The sequence below is a fragment of the Ambystoma mexicanum genome, chromosome 6q (assembly GCF_040938575.1).
Source record: "Ambystoma mexicanum isolate Mex_15411 chromosome 6q, UKY_AmexF1_1, whole genome shotgun sequence".
In the NCBI taxonomy this organism is placed as follows: domain Eukaryota; kingdom Metazoa; phylum Chordata; class Amphibia; order Caudata; family Ambystomatidae; genus Ambystoma; species Ambystoma mexicanum.
Window position 1 is genome coordinate 384,288,314 of NC_090937.1, and position 18,743 is coordinate 384,307,056.

Here is an 18,743-nt window from a genome sequence, read left to right on the forward strand (position 1 = left end):
AATGCTCTTCTTTTTTTTTTCTTCTGACCCCTGGATCTCTTGCCTTCCGTGATCTGCTTTTTGTTTGTTGTTGTGTATGCGTGCCCGGAGGCCTCCGGTCATGTGGCGTGGTTTATAAGAATATGTAATAAATAATGGGCAACATAGCTTGTGTTGGGCTGTGTTGTCTTGCTTCCAAGACAAACGTGTTGTCCCTGAGCTATTCCCTCCCCCCCTGCCCCTCACAGCTCTGTGCCAACGTATTTGTCTTGGAAGCAAGACAAAGCAGCGCAACACAGGTTGAACTCCCTATCCTGCGCTTGGAAACCAATCTCTGGTATTAAGTGCGTTTATCATAGAACAATTATTGTGTAGTAATTGGCAATGGGTCGAATTTACTGCTGATCACAAAGAAGAATACAGAGTATCTCATGAAAATGAACAAATTCCATTGTTAGGCAGTTTCTGTTACTTGGTGGTAGTATTAGCTAGAGCATGGTTTTGGGGTGAACCAGAGATGTGCTCCATCGTACCCCTGAAGCCTAGAGCCTGTGTTGCCCACATTTTAAGGCATACCCTGTAAACCCTATTATTCTTAGACTGACCATCTAACTAGTACAGTGCCCAGAATGACCTTGTGAAAAGGTGAGAGAGAGAGACGTAGGGGATAATCACAACGTTGTGACATTAACCCTCTAGGAGGCATGCATGCATGGCATTTTGTGGTGTGGGTGAACAAACAGGCGGAAGATGGTAATCTATAGACTTGGGAGGGGTGGGGAGAGGGGGCACAATATCTTTGAAAATAATTGATTTTTAATGCTTGTTTGGTTTAAAAGCAATCTGAGGAAGAGTAAACACAATTTAAGTGGAGCCACTTTGCAGGGTTCGAAATTCTGGGAGCTATTTAGCTCCTGCTCCAACCCCTGGATCGCCTGGTTAGCTTAACGCCAACAGTTACTAGGAGTTACTTTTGGCTCCCCAGGCCAACTGGTGCCTTATGTATATGTGACCGTGTTTGAGAAAGTAAACAAGAAGAATTATAACACATCTAGGACACATTTAAACATAATGGGTCATGCACACTAAATTAAAGTGTGCATCTTAAGTAGAAGCTAGATATGCAGTGGGCTGTGTACCCGCTCCAGGGTCCCCAGCCGTAGCTTCTGCTACTGGGTGATGCCGCTCCCAGAGATGGTTTTAGCTTCTGCTCATCGAATTGTCAGTTCAAACCCTTCTGTGTAATCAATATAAACAAAGGGGGTGGGGGGGAGCCTTATGTAGACCACGTATTGGGTGTATCACCAATGCCAACACCTACATTCTATATAATCTGAATGTTTGTATAGATGTGTATCCTGCCTATACATGCCAACACGATCAGTTCCATTCTGGAGACAGTAGTGCAGATTTTAACTTCGAAATCTGGGACTTGTAGTACTCTGCTCATAATGGGGCTACAAAACTTAGAATGCAAAGTTAAAACGAGCACTGTGCTGGTGTAGCTCAAATGAAATGCATTATGTTGGCATGTATGCTTACCCTAACAGACCAAAGTCTGCACAAGGGGTTGCACAAGGACCAGTTAATACCTTTCCTCCAAATATGGGTCAGCAAACTTTATAAGTCTGCCCCTGGCCACCACACCCTGCTGGCTAATCCTCAGTCATTCTTTTCCTGCACGAAATGTCCTTTGGGACACCAACGATTGTTGTGATAGTGACCTCCTAGACCAGGCATGAAATTGTGCACTGGCAAGTGATATTTGACTATAGGCTAGTGAGAATTGAGGGAGTGAGTAACTTCATACACCTGACCAGTAGCTTGGACTTGGAGATTTTAACCCCTGCTCGAGACACACATTAGTGTGACTTGCTATGTAAAAATGAAACCTAAAAAGTGCAACTGATTTCAATATAAGATTAGGAAATGTAGTCCTTGATTGCTGTATGTGGCTAAAATGAGCAAACGAAACCCAGTCGACTGCTGCGTTCTAGGGTAGTGGCTGAATAAAGACCAGACCAGTCCTGGCACTGTTTAGAATTTTACCTCCGACTCTGTTGGGTCCAGTTCGCCTGTAGTCTGACCTCGTTAATAGGAGACCATTTTCATTTTATACAAACAGCGTGTCCACGCACTCTTGAAGCATGTTGCGGTGTATTGGTGTCAGAAAAACACGAGCTTGGACTTTTCCTTCAGACCACCAGTTCCTTCTTTATTTTAATTTTTTTAAAGGCGCGCCTTTACTGTACTGTCATAGGGTTATGGCATTGTAGCGTTCCAGATCCTGTCTTTCAGAATCGTATCTCCCCTCTCCCACCGCCCCACCCCCTTCACCTGCCAGTCTTATCTCTCAAAATATGATTCTGATATTGGCGTGTGAGCTTTAGTGCTGCCTCGCACACATGCGCATTCAACTGATCACCAACCTGTTACAGATCCCTATTTGCGGACTGAAAATATCAAATGGAGGTAGCTTTCTCATGCAGGACATTTAGTGTTAATCCTCCTTACTTCCACACGCGTGCTCCTCTCCTTGTCCTCCTTCCATACGGCTCGTTTGGACATACCAGTTCTTCATGAAGCTGCTACAATGGCACACTCCCAAACATGTATCCTTTAATAAAGTGCTACTTCTGGGTTCACTTGGGCATTGACACACCAAGCTCAGGAAGGAGGCAAGACTCACGGTTTAATGCTAAACCATAACCCGTTGGTGAAACGCATGCATGTAAAAAGCACACCCATGAACACATTTTCTGCAACACTATTATTGGTGTATGGATATGCATATATGTAATCGGCATGTTTCTGTTTACAGGCATCATCTACGATGTGATTGTGGAGCCTCCCAGCGTAGGCTCGATGACAGATGAAAATGGGCACCAGAGACCAGTTGCCTTCTTGGCGTACAGGTAGGAAGGAGTCTTTGGCACCACAAGCTCGTTTGCCCCAGTTTCGTGTCATTTTACTTGTGTTGGTTAAATCTCTTTCTTTAATTGTGTCCATCTCCTTACCTCCTATTAGAGATGACTGTTTTGTCGCTTGACTGCGATTTCCCGAGTTTCCACTGTTATCTCTACTGTTGAGGAAGTCCCTTAAATCAATCACTACGTCGGCCTAATCGCATTTTTATTTCTAAGCAGTCCTCTTCCTTAGTGGTGGGACAGAAACTATATGGTAGGAAGCAGTCCGGGGAGATGTGGCTCGGCAGAATTGCATGCTCTGCCTTTTCATATAAAACTTGTTTTTCTCCCACACAGAAACGCATTTAGACATTTATATCTGTACACGTTTAATTGCCATTACGAGTTTAATGACCGTGCTTCTGCTGGCAATTCGAAATTAAATATTTTTTCTTATTAAAAATGTATCTTTTCTGTGGGCGCCTAGGAGCACTTTGATTGGGAACTTGGTGCTAGGTGTCCCTACCCGGCAAAAATATAGAAGAGATGTTTTCAAAAGAGAGGGTAAACTGGAGATTGCTTAATGGTCGTAAACCTTTGCCAGACATGCCAAACTGGTTGGTTTGAAATGGGGGTCAAAAGGACCAGTCGGATGAGGGGGTGTCCCAAGTATCAGTTAAGATAATTCAGTTTAATTTCTTCACTGAAATACTATATGCGGAAAAAAAGTAATTGGATTTCACCAAGATCGGTTGTACAGTAGAAATTTCTGGAGATAAAATGTGTTCTATTTTGAAAGAGTTGACTGGCAAAACATTTAGTACAATTTTATGAGAACGGGAAATGGCACACAGGTATTCACACAAACCTAGAGTAGGGGATTTGTTCAGGCAACCGGATGGGTTTATGCCAGGCAGGACGGAGATCTGGAGGTGGTGATATCTGATTTTTTTTTTTGTTTATTTTTTATTTATTTTTATTTTTTTTAGCATTTGTACCGCTCTCCAAACAGACTTACTGTATACAAGTGCAGATAGGCACAGAGCCTCGGAATGAGGTGCTAGACAAAACACGTACAGATGCTATCCATGAGCTGAGAAAATCTATTTGAACAGGTGGACTTTAAGCTATTTCCTAAACCAGAATAGTGACTGGCAAGATCTAATCTCCACAGGGAGGCTGTTCCGAAGTTTGGGTTCGAAAACTCCAAATCGCTGATCACCTCTGGAGACGGATTTTGTGTGTGGAGTATTCGGCAGAAGCTTGTCTTCTGAGCGTAATGCTCTGGCAGGGTGGTATTGACAGACTTTGGCACTGAGATACTCTGGGGCAATCCCATAACCCATTTATAAATTAAACAGGCTACTTGCAATTTAATTTGGTCCTTGACTGCTAGCCAATGCAGAGATCTGCAGAGCGGTGGAACCTGATCCTTTTCCCCCAGCCGCCCCACAAGTCTAACCGCGGCATTCTGGGCCTTCTGCAGTCTGTGTATCTGCTTGACTGGAATGCCCGCCATTAGACTATTGCAGTAATCCAGGTGGGTGTTTGTCATGGCTCCCGCAACAACTGCATGATATTTGGATGGTAGGAATGGTAATACATTCCTAAGCATCTGCAACGAGTAGTGAATTGACTTGACCTTAATCCCCACCTGGACTTCGCTGCTGAGATTCTCCTTCCAGAGACAGCCCAGGTTCTTAATTTTTGGGACGAATTGTACCTTCTCACCGAGGATTTGGGGAGAAAACAATCCCTTGGCATTCACAACTCGCTGCTTAGGCCTAGCAAAATGATCTCCGTTTTTGTTGCGTAAGCTGGAGCTGGTTGTTGGCCATCCAACGATCAATGTAGACCAGACACAGCACTAGTGACGCAACTCTAGTAAATGCGTCCTCAATGATCTTAGTCTCGATAAAGATTTGAGTGTCATCTGCATATAAGTGGAAACTCAAACCATGAGTCTCACTATATTTAGGACTGGGCGCTTGTGATGCTGGAAATGCATCAGGGGGACAGGGCCTCTGAATCCTTGCCCTTTACTGCCTTTTATCGTGTGTTCTGTCATGTTTTCTGCCCATGAGTCCATTTGGGACTCCTGGCAGTGCAGCTCTCTCTTTTGGTTTGGTGAACAGACCCATGGGATACCCTTATGGCACCCATGGGTAGGGGTACAACCCTGTGCCCCTAGTGTATGTTTTTGGGCACCTGTGGGTGGCCCACAGAGCAGGGTATGGGCTGGTGGCAGCTCCATGCTGAATTTGACAGGTGCTCTGGGTGTCCTCCATTTTGGGATACCCAGGCCCTGCCATTGAAATCAGTTGATTCCTGATAGGAAGCAAGATGGCACCTGTGGCCTCTTGCTTTCTATTGCCTGTTATCTTGTTTTTCCCAAAGTCCTGGGAAGCCCTGACTCTGTCCCTTCCCCCTGACTGGCTGTGGGGTGGAAGTTCCATATATGGTGTTGTTGTGAAGGCCCAGCTAGACTGACTGGAGCCTTCCCAGTGACTGTATGTTATGGGTACCTCCTGTGGGTGGGACCTGGGTGAATGGAGTGTGTGACCAATATACACTCCTTGTTGTGGTTGTCTGGTTTCTGGCATGAGAGACAAAGACTGAGACAGCCCTGCCCGAAACTGGCCTGAATGCAGTGTGTAGTGTTGAATGGCTGGGTACTTGTCCCAATCCACATTCCTTGTTGTGAGTGTCTGAAAGGGAGGAGTGTGGCCTGAATGCACTGTGTGCCTGATTGGCTGACTGACTGCATGAATGCCCTTCTGTGTGATTGGCTGCTGTGTGTGTGCCAGCAGTGTGGATGAGAGACAGAATAGTATATCTGGGGACCTCTCACCACTGGAAATTGTTCAGAAGCATTCAGAAGCTGAGTCTCCACTCAAGAGTAACTGGATTTGCTGATCCTCGACGTCCAGCTGGAAGAAGAAGACTTGCTGTGGCATTTGCTTCGACGGAACTGAAGGTTGTCGAAATCGTCGAGGACTGACCCGAGAGAGGACCTGGCTAGGCGCCCTCTTCCCGTGCTCCGAGGGACCATCGAGCACCGCTGAATCTTCGCCGAAGCTCCCTGGACGCCAGACCATCGAAAGGCTGCCGACCGGAGAAGGGGACTGCCGAGGAGACCGAAGTAAAGCACCCGGACATCGACGCTGTCGAAGTCCATTGCCGTCGACCAGGGTTCGCAGGTCTGTGCAACCGCTGGAGGCCCGTCGAAGTTGTGTTGCCCAGCCGTGGGAACCACTTGACGCCGAGCCGCCGACGACCGGAGCCGTCCGCTCCTTGCCTAAGAACATTTGACTCGAAGGACTCCCTCGTCCGCACCGTCGACCGCTTTTGTCCTGCCGGAGAAAGTCGAGGACGACCAACGCGCCGAGGAGAATCCGCCGGTGGGTTTCCCGCCACCTCACGACCCCAAAGACTCGAGCGACTCGACGCCCTTGCTGGGCTCCCGTCTCTACAATCTTTGCGGTCCAGAACTATTGTCATCGAGGTGCCCCGCACACCTCCGCCTTGCAGGACGCCGACGCCCCGACGCCGACGAGCACCGCTCGGACGAAGCTGCCGCCTCTTCGACATCGTTCTACCTCGTTTGTCGACGGACGTTCGACGCCCCGTGCCTCCCGCTTGAAAGGGAAGGCATTCAAGAAGGGCCGTCGATTCCCCGTCGCCGAACCCCGAGGTCTTCGACGTTCCTCGACGCCTCTCGACGATCCGTGACTCCTGCTTTAAAGGGGGTCATTCAAGAAGGATCTGTCGACGCCTCTTCGAAGAACTCGACTCCACCAGGTACATTGGGGGGGTAAAAACATTGTAGGAGAGAATAAGACTGTTGAACAATATATGGACTGGGCTTGTGTTATATCTCTTTATTTTACAGGTTGCCCAGGTGGGGGGATCTCCACACAGAACTGTGTCCAGTAGCAAGGGCCAGTCTTCTGCCTATTGTTTCAACCCTCTGGTATCTCTCCTCTCTCTATTGCTGGTTTCCTTCTTATTGATCCGCGTGCCATTGCTACAGTATTGTGAATGCACTGTTATGAGGTCTAATATTAGTGGTACCACTTTAGAATTGTAGATATTTATCATTATTGGTTTTCCTGAGCACAAAGTGCGTTGTTGTGATAAGTGTACATAACCCTTGAATATTAATTATATAAAGACTGTGTTTTCAGTAATACAGTGTGTGGACATTCCTTTGTGGGGGCTTGGGGATACACTGTACTTAAGAACCAGCCTGCATCACCTCCTGAGAAGCTAGGCCTTGATTGCTCGTCCATTGCTACCACAATTGAGAATCTTGGCTGGGGTCCTCTGTGCCTCTCCTCTACCATATAGAGAGCGGAAGTACAGACCCCCCACCGGTCTTGACAAGCTGGTGGCAGCGGTGGGATGCTTATGGTTTTAAGACTCAGTGTATAACCGTGCCACTTACAAAATATCCGCACTTTATTAGATTAAGGTTTGGGTGTGTACCAAATAACTGCATTACAGGCAATGGAGCCCATTGCAAATGGTAAATTGACTCGGATGAGCTTAGAGGCTCTCCAGAGTGCTTGTGAAGCCAGGGAGTTAGACTTTGTGGATAAGTCTAGGGCTGAGCTGATAGCTGCCCTGGTGGACTACCAGACTGATGGTGAAACCCTTGATGAAGGGGGGGATGCAACCAGTGAGGACTCTGCCCCTGGGGTTGTCGCTGAATCTGTTTCTGGGAATGCCACCATTCCTGCTGCCTCTGTTCCAAACCCCAGCAATTCCATGGAACTTGAGTTATTAAGGATGAAATTGGCCTTTGAATATCGCAAGTTGGAAATAGAAGCTGAGCTTAAGAAAGAGGAGCTGGCACAGCAAGTGGAACTTAAGAATAGGGATCTTGCGCTCAAAGACAAGGACACTGAATGTCAGAGAATCCAGCTAGAGAGAGCTAGAGTGGAGACTTCAGCTAGACCAATTGAGAGTGGCAGGTCCCCAGCCACCAAGTTTATGAAAGATTTGGTTGGTGTGTTTGTGGAGGGTTCAGATATCCTCCAATGGATTGAAGCGTTTGAAATGGCTTGTGCAATTCATGATGTAGATAAAAGAGATTGGGCTAAGTGTTTGTTAAGCAGAGTGCCTCAAACTGGATATGACTGTATTCTGAAGCTGAGTGTGGAAGAAAGGGGTCAGTATGAGTGTATGAAGTCTGCTTTGATTGCCAAGTTTGGCAAGACACCTACCCAATACCTTAAAAGGTTCAGGGATTTTAAGAAAAGAGAGAATGTGTCTTGGGTTGACTGGGTGAGTACTGCGCACATGAACATGATGGGGTGGATTGACGGTTACAAGGTGAAAACTTTTGTTGAGTTGTCCCACCTCTTGTTTTTTGAGCATTTTTCTGAAGCCTGTTCACCAGAGCTGCGTCAGTATGTGGCTGACCAGAACATTTTGGACCCCTTTAAGCTGGCTAGGTTGGCTGACAAGTGGGTCTCCCACCGGGTGTCCCCTAAGGACTCCAGTGGGAAGGACAAGGACAAAGAAAGGGGGACCTCTCAGAAAGCTGAGGAGTCCCAAAAGCAATCACAGTCGGGTAAACCAAAACCTTCCTCTCCTAAGACCCAAAAATCTAGTGGGGATAAGTCTTCTGTGGGTGGGAATAAGAGTAGTGGTCCACCTGCTGCAAAGCAGGTTCCCAGTGGTTCCAGTACCGTACCCCGCACTCCTGGCACTTGTTGGGATTGTGGGGCTCTGGATCACAAAAGGGGTGACCCCAAGTGTAAAGGTAAGGCACTTGGAGTACAGGCTGTCAGCCTGACCTACCCTTACCCCGTGACTGAGGTGGAGGCCACTGTCCTCCCCTCCTCTACAGGAATCACGTTTGGTGCTCCGGTAGAGATTTCCTTAGTGTCCCTTGGGGCCTGGGACCAGTACGCAGAAGTACTGGCAACTATCCCGCAGAACACCCGTAGGTTTTTGAGAAGTGTCCTCTTGAATGGCCAGCCTTCTACTGGTTTGAGAGACACTGGGGCAAGCATGACAGTGGTGGACAGGACCCTGCTCAAGCCAGAGGACTATGTAGGTGCTCCTCTGAGAACCACCAGGTTAGCTGGTGGGCCTCCCAAATTATCGCCTGTAGCCCTAGTCACACTCATGATTGGAGACAAGACAGCAAAGCTTCCTGTCCTGGTTCAGGACAATGTCCCTGCTAACATTCTGTTAGGAAATGATCTAGTAGAGTTGGGGTTGATCTCGGATGGTCTTCCCATGACTGCTGCTGCAGTCACTAGGTCACAGGTGACACCGGGTCTGGCTGTGAGTCAGGTACCCGAGCCAAAGGCGAGGCCTAAGGCAAGAAGAAGGAAGACCAAGAAGGCCACCTCTGTGGAGGGAACACCTTCTCTTCCTGCTGTTCCGACAGCACCCCTTGGGATCCATGCTCCGGACGGGCTGGGTCCAGTGGAAAACCCAAACTCAACTCCTGTGGGAGAAGAGACAGAAGACTCTCCTGTGGGAGAGGTTCTCAACCCGGAGGATCATCCCGACCTTCAATGCTTGTTAGCTGAAGGGGGACCCTCCCGGGCAGACTTCTGTAAGGGACAGAGGGAGTGCCACTCTCTCGAGGGCCTGAGGAAACAGGCCCTGTCCCAGGCACAAGGTGAAGTGCCTAGGACATTCAAGATTTATTGGGAGGGTGAGCTCCTTGTTAGTGAGCCCACTAAGCCCGAACCTGGTGCCCGCAAGAGGTTGGTGGTACCCCAGGTTTACAGGCCCTTCCTACTGCAGTTGGCGCATGAGGTGCCCTTGGCTGGTCATCTTGGGACCAAGAAGACTAAGCAGAGGCTCTCTGCCCATTTCTACTGGCCACGGATGGGAGTAGAGGTGGAGTCCCACTGCAGGACCTGCCCAACTTGTCAGTTGTCTGGCAAGACTGGAGGCAGGGTCATTGCCCCACTGCAGCCATTACCAGTGGTTGGCACACCATTTGAGAGGGTGGGCATCGACATCGTCGGTCCCCTTGACCCTCCCACTTCAGGTGGACATCGGTTCATCCTGGTCTTGGTAGATCATGCCACCAGGTACCCTGAGGCAATACCCCTTCGGACTGTTACTGCCAAGGTGGTTGCCAGGGCTCTCCTGGGCATTTTCACCCGTGTTGGATTCCCCAAGGAGGTTGTCTCTGACCGAGGATCCAACTTCATGTCTAGTTACATGAAAACCATGTGGAAAGAGTGCGGGGTAACCTACAAGTTCTCCACCTCTTACCACCCCCAGACCAATGGTCTGGTTGAGAGATTTAACAAAACTCTCAAGGGCATGCTAGGTGCTTTGGAAGAGCCCCTAAGGAGGAAATGGGATCTCCTCCTGCCATGCCTGCTGTTTGCTTACAGAGAGGTACCTCAAGAGGGTGTTGGTTTCAGCCCCTTTGAGTTACTCTTTGGACATCCCGTGAGGGGGCCCCTCGCCTTGATCCGAGAAGGCTTGGAAGCCACCCCTCCAGGTCCCGCCAAGCAAGTGGGGGACTATGTGTTAGGCCTCAGGCGGAGGATGACACAAATGATGGGTCAGGCAACAGCAAATCTCAAGGCCAGCCAGGAATTGAATAAGTACTGGCATGACCTGAAAGCTTCGCAAGTGGATTGGACTCCGGGACAGGAAATCCTTGTGATGGAGCCTACCAAGCCTAGAGCTTTGGCAGACAAGTGGACTGGACCCTTCAGGATCATCTCCAAGATGGGCGAAGTCAATTATCTGGTGGACATGGGAGCCTCTGGGGTAGCCCCCCAGGTATTCCATGTCAACAGGCTCAAGCCTTTCCACAGGCGAGCAGAGGTCTCATGTCTCTTGCTAGCTTCAGGGCAAGAAGAGGATGAGAGTGAGCCCCTTCCTGATTTGCTGCATAGCAACCCTCAGGATGGCTCGGTGGAGGGAGTACATCTCTCTCCAGATTTGACAACAGAGCAGCAGAGGGCCTGCAGGGCTTTGCTCCAGCAGTATGCCTCTCTGTTTTCACTGACACCGGGCCTTACACCGTGGTGTAAGCACGAAATTGACACTGGTGACAGTGTGCCTGTCAAAAGCAGGTGCTATCGTATGTCAGATACCGTCAAGAACCACATCCAGGCTGAGGTCGCCAAGATGTTGGATCTGGGTGTTATTGAACCCTCAACCAGTCCCTGGTCCAGTCCAGTGGTCCTTGTCCCCAAGGCAAGTTCCCAGGCGGGTACCAAAGATTGGAGGTTCTGTGTGGACTACCGAGGAGTCAATGCCGTCACCAAAACTGACGCGCACCCATTGCCCAGGGCTGATGAGCTCGTGGACACCATAGGTGCTGCCAAGTTTGTGAGCACCTTTGACCTTACCTCAGGCTATTGGCAAATAGCTCTGACGGACCATGCCAAGGAAAAGACGGCTTTCTCAACACCTGAGGGACTCTACCAGTTTAGGGTCATGCCTTTTGGGTTGAAGAATGCCCCTGCCACCTTCCAGAGATTGGTCAACCATGCGCTCAGTGGGCTGGAAGCCTTTTGTGTGGCTTACTTAGACGACATTGCCGTCTACAGTTCCACCTGGGAAGAGCATTTGACACATCTGGATAAGGTGTTGCAGGCCTTAAAAAGGGCTAACCTCACTATCAAGGCCACCAAGTGCCAGATAGCTCAGGGGAAAGTTACCTATCTTGGTCATGAGGTAGGAGGGGGTCAAATCCAACCTCTCTCCAGTAAAGTACAGGACGTACAGAACTGGGAGACTCCCACTACTCAAACCCAGGTGAGAGCCTTTTTGGGCCTCACTGGGTACTATCGCAATTTCATGGCAGACTATGGAACCATAGCTGCACCCCTGACAGCTCTAACTTCACCCAAACAGCCTAGGAAGGTTAATTGGACCGAAGACTGTCAGAGGGCCTTTGATGGCTTGAAAGAAAGTCTGTGTAGGGCACCTGTGTTGTGTGCGCCTGACTACAGCCGACCCTTTATCGTCCAGACGGATGCCTGCGACACCGGAATTGGAGCTGTCTTGTCCCAGTTAGATGACAAAGGGAGAGAACATCCTATCATATTCATCAGTAGACAACTCAAGGGTAGAGAACTTAGGTGGGCTACTGTTGAAAAGGAGTGTTTTAGCATAGTTTGGAGCCTTAGGCGTTTTAGGCCCTACCTTACGGGGTCTACCTTTAAGGTCCAAACAGATCATAAGCCCCTGAAGTGGCTTATGCAGATGAAGGGTGAGAATCCGAAATTGCTCAGGTGGTCCATTAGCCTGCAAGGGCTAGACTTCACCATAGAGCACAGACCAGGGAAGAGTCACGATAATGCAGATGGCCTTTCCAGAAGGTATGTTGACCGTCTGGATGAGGGTGTCTATCCCGTGGGAGATTAGACACCCTCCACCTCAGTCTGGGGGGGGCGACTGTGATGCTGGAAATGCATCAGGGGGACAGGGCCTCTGAATCCTTGCCCTTTACTGCCTTTTATCGTGTGTTCTGTCATGTTTTCTGCCCATGAGTCCATTTGGGACTTCTGGCAGTGCAGCTCTCTCTTTTGGTTTGGTGAACAGACCCATGGGATACCCTTATGGCACCCATGGGTAGGGGTACAACCCTGTGCCCCTAGTGTATGTTTTTGGGCACCTGTGGGTGGCCCACAGAGCAGGGTATGGGCTGGTGGCAGCTCCATGCTGAATTTGACAGGTGCTCTGGGTGTCCTCCATTTTGGGATACCCAGGCCCTGCCATTGGAATCAGTTGATTCCTGATAGGAAGCAAGATGGCACCTGTGGCCTCTTGCTTTCTATTGCCTGTTATCTTGTTTTTCCCAAAGTCCTGGGAAGCCCTGACTCTGTCCCTTCCCCCTGACTGGCTGTGGGGTGGAAGTTCCATATATGGTGTTGTTGTGAAGGCCCAGCTAGACTGACTGGAGCCTTCCCAGTGACTGTATGTTATGGGTACCTCCTGTGGGTGGGACCTGGGTGAATGGAGTGTGTGACCAATATACACTCCTTGTTGTGGTTGTCTGGTTTCTGGCATGAGAGACAAAGACTGAGACAGCCCTGCCCGAAACTGGCCTGAATGCAGTGTGTAGTGTTGAATGGCTGGGTACTTGTCCCAATCCACATTCCTTGTTGTGAGTGTCTGAAAGGGAGGAGTGTGGCCTGAATGCACTGTGTGCCTGATTGGCTGACTGACTGCATGAATGCCCTTCTGTGTGATTGGCTGCTGTGTGTGTGCCAGCAGTGTGGATGAGAGACAGAATAGTATATCTGGGGACCTCTCACCACTGGAAATTGTTCAGAAGCATTCAGAAGCTGAGTCTCCACTCAAGAGTAACTGGATTTGCTGATCCTCGACGTCCAGCTGGAAGAAGACTTGCTGTGGCATTTGCTTCGACGGAACTGAAGGTTGTCGAAATCGTCGAGGACTGACCCGAGAGAGGACCTGGCTAGGCGCCCTCTTCCCGTGCTCCGAGGGACCATCGAGCACCGCTGAATCTTCGCCGAAGCTCCCTGGACGCCAGACCATCGAAAGGCTGCCGACCGGAGAAGGGGACTGCCGAGGAGACCGAAGTAAAGCACCCGGACATTGACGCTGTCGAAGTCCATTGCCGTCGACCAGGGTTCGCAGGTCTGTGCAACCGCTGGAGGCCCGTCGAAGTTGTGTTGCCCAGCCGTGGGAACCACTTGACGCCGAGCCGCCGACGACCGGAGCCGTCCGCTCCTTGCCTAAGAACATTTGACTCGAAGGACTCCCTCGTCCGCACCGTCGACCGCTTTTGTCCTGCCGGAGAAAGTCGAGGACGACCAACGCGCCGAGGAGAATCCGCCGGTGGGTTTCCCGCCACCTCACGACCCCAAAGACTCGAGCGACTCGACGCCCTTGCTGGGCTCCCGTCTCTACAATCTTTGCGGTCCAGAACTATTGTCATCGAGGTGCCCCGCACACCTCCGCCTTGCAGGACGCCGACGCCCCGACGCCGACGAGCACCGCTCGGACGAAGCTGCCGCCTCTTCGACATCGTTCTACCTCGTTTGTCGACGGACGTTCGACGCCCCATGCCTCCCGCTTGAAAGGGAAGGCATTCAAGAAGGGCCGTCGATTCCCCGTCGCCGAACCCCGAGGTCTTCGACGTTTCTCGACGCCTCTCGACGATCCGTGACTCCTGCTTTAAAGGGGGTCATTCAAGAAGGATCTGTCGACGCCTCTTCGAAGAACTCGACTCCACCAGGTACATTGGGGGGGTAAAAACATTGTAGGAGAGAATAAGACTGTTGAACAATATATGGACTGGGCTTGTGTTATATCTCTTTATTTTACAGGTTGCCCAGGTGGGGGGATCTCCACACAGAACTGTGTCCAGTAGCAAGGGCCAGTCTTCTGCCTATTGTTTCAACCCTCTGGTATCTCTCCTCTCTCTATTGCTGGTTTCCTTCTTATTGATCCGCGTGCCATTGCTACAGTATTGTGAATGCACTGTTATGAGGTCTAATATTAGTGGTACCACTTTAGAATTGTAGATATTTATCATTATTGGTTTTCCTGAGCACAAAGTGCGTTGTTGTGATAAGTGTACATAACCCTTGAATATTAATTATATAAAGACTGTGTTTTCAGTAATACAGTGTGTGGACATTCCTTTGTGGGGGCTTGGGGATACACTGTACTTAAGAACCAGCCTGCATCACCTCCTGAGAAGCTAGGCCTTGATTGCTCGTCCATTGCTACCACAATTGAGAATCTTGGCTGGGGTCCTCTGTGCCTCTCCTCTACCATATAGAGAGCGGAAGTACAGACCCCCCACCGGTCTTGACAGCGCTTAGCGGTTAAAAATCAGGGGGCGGGGGAACTGATCTACAAGCCACTCCCAGTCTATATGAAAATGGGTGCCATCCCACATGGGGACCTACAAGGGTGTCTTTCTTTGCAAGCTGAAGGTAGTTGTGAGAGCCCCGATCCATGTGTGCCAAACGGTTTTTGCACTAGGACCACAACCGGCCCATAAAGCTGGGGGTTGCCCAATAGCACTTTAAGATGAGTAGCAGCACCCGTGAGATGGATGGGGATGCAGATTAATACTCTTGCATCAAATCAATAATGACTACTCAATAGTTTGGCAAAGGGAGTCCGTTTAATGACAAGTACAAAAAACGGGGAGTTCATGAACATCAGCAATCGCTCGATCTTCCTTCTCACTTCACAACTCCAACGAACTTCATAAACACATCTTTTATACTGAAAACTCATCATTACTGACGTGAAACGCTTAAAATGTTGCATGCAATTCTATTGGTTATAGGAAAGTAACTTTAATATAGGTACTATATCTGTATATGGTAACGAAGTGAGGAGATTGGATAAACAGTGTCAGGTGGGGCATCTGAGCCCTTCCTTCAAAATGTCTGCCGTAGACGTCACTAAACAAAGACGTCACATTGGCTCTATTAACTATAGGACCCTAGATTACTTGGTTCACTATGATTGGGTTGGCATCAACCCCACTCATACTTTTCCACCAGCCTAGCAGCGTGCAGAATAACCAGCGAGGTGCAGGGAGCTCGTCCGCTGCACCAGTTTCCTCTCCAATTATTGCAACAATCAATCATCACTTCAGTGGTCATGTGTCAATTATTTCTTTGTATCTTGGCCTTGATACTGCTCTTGGTCTGGAAAAGGGAAGGGGCCTGGGCATGGCACAATTCCATGCGTAGGTGTGAAGTTTCATCTCTACTGCTGGCTCGGTCACGTGATTCTGACACTGTGAAAGTCGTCTTATTCTCCATGTAATTCATGCATTTGATTTAATTCTGTCAGCCATCTGCCTCCTGAGACTTATCTTGACCTTTCAGAAAAGGATACTCTGTTCTTCTCTTCATTAAATGTATCTACTATTGGCCTACTTCAGCTGGTATGACCTTGGCTTCTTGGCATGATTTGTCTTCGTCTGAGTTTGTCTTTCCTTAATTCACGATTTTCCTGCTGCGAAGCTCTCCTCGTGAGACCTTAAGTAACCTTTGGTCAGTTCTGCTCTTGTGCATAGTGGAAGTATACTTATATCCAGTTCTTTTCTTGAGGTAGATATGTATAGGTGGCGCTTGCCACACTCTATTTTACTATTAAGCTTTAGCAAGCCTCACAGTTTTCTTAGCTTCTTGTGGTTCCTTGCATATGTACACGTGTAAGCTGGCTGAATATCTGCATCACACTCATGGCATAAGCATCTTACATTTGACATTGTTTCGTGTTAAACTCAGGATGTCACTTATCCATAGTGTTTCGTCTCTTCATCATTCATAGGGTGTCATATCTTGTATATGCGAGTCAGTCCGGGTTCTTGTGACATCACCATTCGTCTTTTAGGACTTTCTTGGCTTTTTCCGGTATTGCATTTTGACAATCGTCATTCTGTCTCACTTGTCGATATGGTTTTCTCAATGGGTACCTTACTGTCCAAGGTTTCTTAGGTGCAGGTCCTTCCATAGGTGCTGTCAGTCTGATCGGTACTGGGCAGAGCCCTGCTGCTGTTTTCTGCTGGTTTATTTGTTCATCCTACATCACATATTTTGGCGTGAACGTTCCTGGCACCTCAAAATGGGCAGTGGGGGTGCGAATCGTGTTTGGGACCTCCTCTACAGGTTCTTTAAGCCAGAGCGGTGGAGTACCAGAACCTTGTGTGTGTGAGAATGTGTTTTTTTAAAAAAAAAAAAAATTGGCAACTTCCAAATGAGGCACAACTGGGGATAGCACAGGCACATATTGTTGACGGACCTCATGATTTGCTTTGGTGCTAATTTCCTTCGAGGTTAAAATTGGTGACTGTCGAGTGGATGCATACTTATTTATTTATTTTTTTTGTGTAGGTTAACATTTTCTTGCTAATATTCCATTGTTGGTTCGAGCAGAAAGGTAGTCTACACATCTTGATCTACGTGACCCAGTGTAAACTAAAATTGCAGGAGGCTTTGCCATCTTTTTCTTTTGGTTGCTTGTATGTGGCGGATTAATTGAACTGTACCCTGAGCCTCTTGTAAAAAATGCCGCACAAGTGTTGTGGTACACCTAGTGTAGAAGTGCCTCTTTTGTTCTAGGCAGTGCTGCATATACGGATTATGATGGTCTCATCCCATCTTCTTTCATTGCTCAAGTCTTTAGTGTTGCGCTTTTGCGTTAAGACTTTAGTTCTGGATATCACATACAAATTTGGTTCATGTCGCCTTGTAGGAAATGAGCTAGAGCAGAGGGAAATGACATTTCTTAGCATATGGGATGGCTGTGGCTAGTCATACTATGTATGTATCTGGACCTGACGTAGACCTAGGATGGGCACTGGTGAGGTGAAAGGACTACTTTCCTATGGGTGCTGCCAACACAAGAACCTGTATTAACCAATATTGGGAGGGACGGCACATGCTTCTCTTGAATATCTTGAGGCCACTTGATGTATCTTGCAGAAATAAATGTTTGCGCAGTCGTGCTCCATGGTGCCAGTAGTGGCTTGGTCAGACTGCCACTGTGAAAACCCATCCTTATTTAGCTAGATTTGGGGTTGATTGTGCATGTGAATTGTAGGCCATTCTTCACTTTGTTTTGTGTCTTTGCTATGACATGTTTGGTACAAGTTTGTAGAAATAAATTTAGGGTTTTCCCGAAAATACATTTCTGATGTTTGTTAATCTGCTTAGAATCACATGCTGTGCATAGGTCCGACATCCAGTGGTCACTGCAGAGTATTGCATTTTGTTTTTCGTAGTCGAAAAGGGGACGTCGACAAGGCGTGTCTGTAACACTATCCCTATAGTGACGTGCGTTGTACCCACAATCCCTCACGCGTCGAGGTCCCTCAGATTGTTTTTTTCCGCCCAGCTACTGGTCGCCTTTATGCGGAGCTCCTCGAGAGACATTGCCAAATAGTTTCTTCGACCTTTGGTCGTTTGTTATTAAGATCAATAACGTAGTTCCCTCCCTCGACGCAGAGACGTTTCTCCACCGAGCAAGATCTTCGACGGAAGGACGAGCGGAGGGGATTCTTCGGCGCTGCCGAACACGTGGCCTGGCCTCGTCAGCCATACACAGTAGGGAGAGTGGGGTTTTGTGGTCTTTCTTTCTTCTCTTTAAGAATGCCTTTCTCTTTCCCCTCCCTCTCTTTCGAGGTCGTAGTCACACTTATTACCCTCAGCTATGGAGAGGACGCCATTTAAGTTTTGCCCGCTTTGCAAGGGTAAATATACCTGGAAGGATAAGCACAAACGGTGCAACCGTTGCTTACCCCTCGATCACCAGGAGGACAGCTGTGCGGCCTGTAAATTACTAAAGCCCAAAACTCTAAAAGACCACAGGGTCAAAAGGTGGGCGGCCTACGCCATGTCTAGGCCTGACTCCTCGCCCGCTGCCGCCGCCGCTGAGTGTGACGAGGACAGTGACTACACGGCCCCCGTAATGGAGGCTGTAGACCTCTCAAAGGAGCGTTCACGCTCCTCGTCGTCCGTCCCCGGCCCCGACAAGCCCGGCTCACGCCCAGTTTATGGGAAGTACACCCCGGCGACAAGGACGCACACGGAAAAATACCAAAGCACATACCCCCCGGCACGCATTCGTCGAAGACGAAGGCAGCCATAGCGCCAACGGGGACGCCGGGCCCACCGGCGTCTTCCGCCGACCGTAAGGGTCGTCAGCCCTCCCCGCCACAGCTTCCGCGACAAGCGACTGGGCATTCTAAAAATAAAGGCGCTAACACCAAAACCTCCGGCGACGCGCATCGTAAGAGCACTCACGTTGCCAACAAGGACTCGACGGGCAAGGACTCGACGAGCAAGGAAACGGCGAGCAAAGGCTCGACGGCGACCGATCCCTCGGAAGAGAGAGTGATCACCGAAAGCCTCG

At 49.1% G+C, this 18,743-nt stretch overlaps 1 protein-coding gene across 1 annotated transcript in view; it reads left to right on the forward strand.

Annotated features, from left to right (window-relative positions):
- OSTC (oligosaccharyltransferase complex non-catalytic subunit) overlaps positions 1-18,743 on the forward strand; it is a 76,849-nt gene that overhangs the window by 36,224 nt on the left and 21,882 nt on the right. Inside the window, exon 2 of the mRNA XM_069630872.1 lies at positions 2,801-2,894. Within this exon, the coding sequence (XP_069486973.1) occupies positions 2,801-2,894 (94 nt within the window). The remainder of the gene's footprint in view (positions 1-2,800; positions 2,895-18,743) is intronic.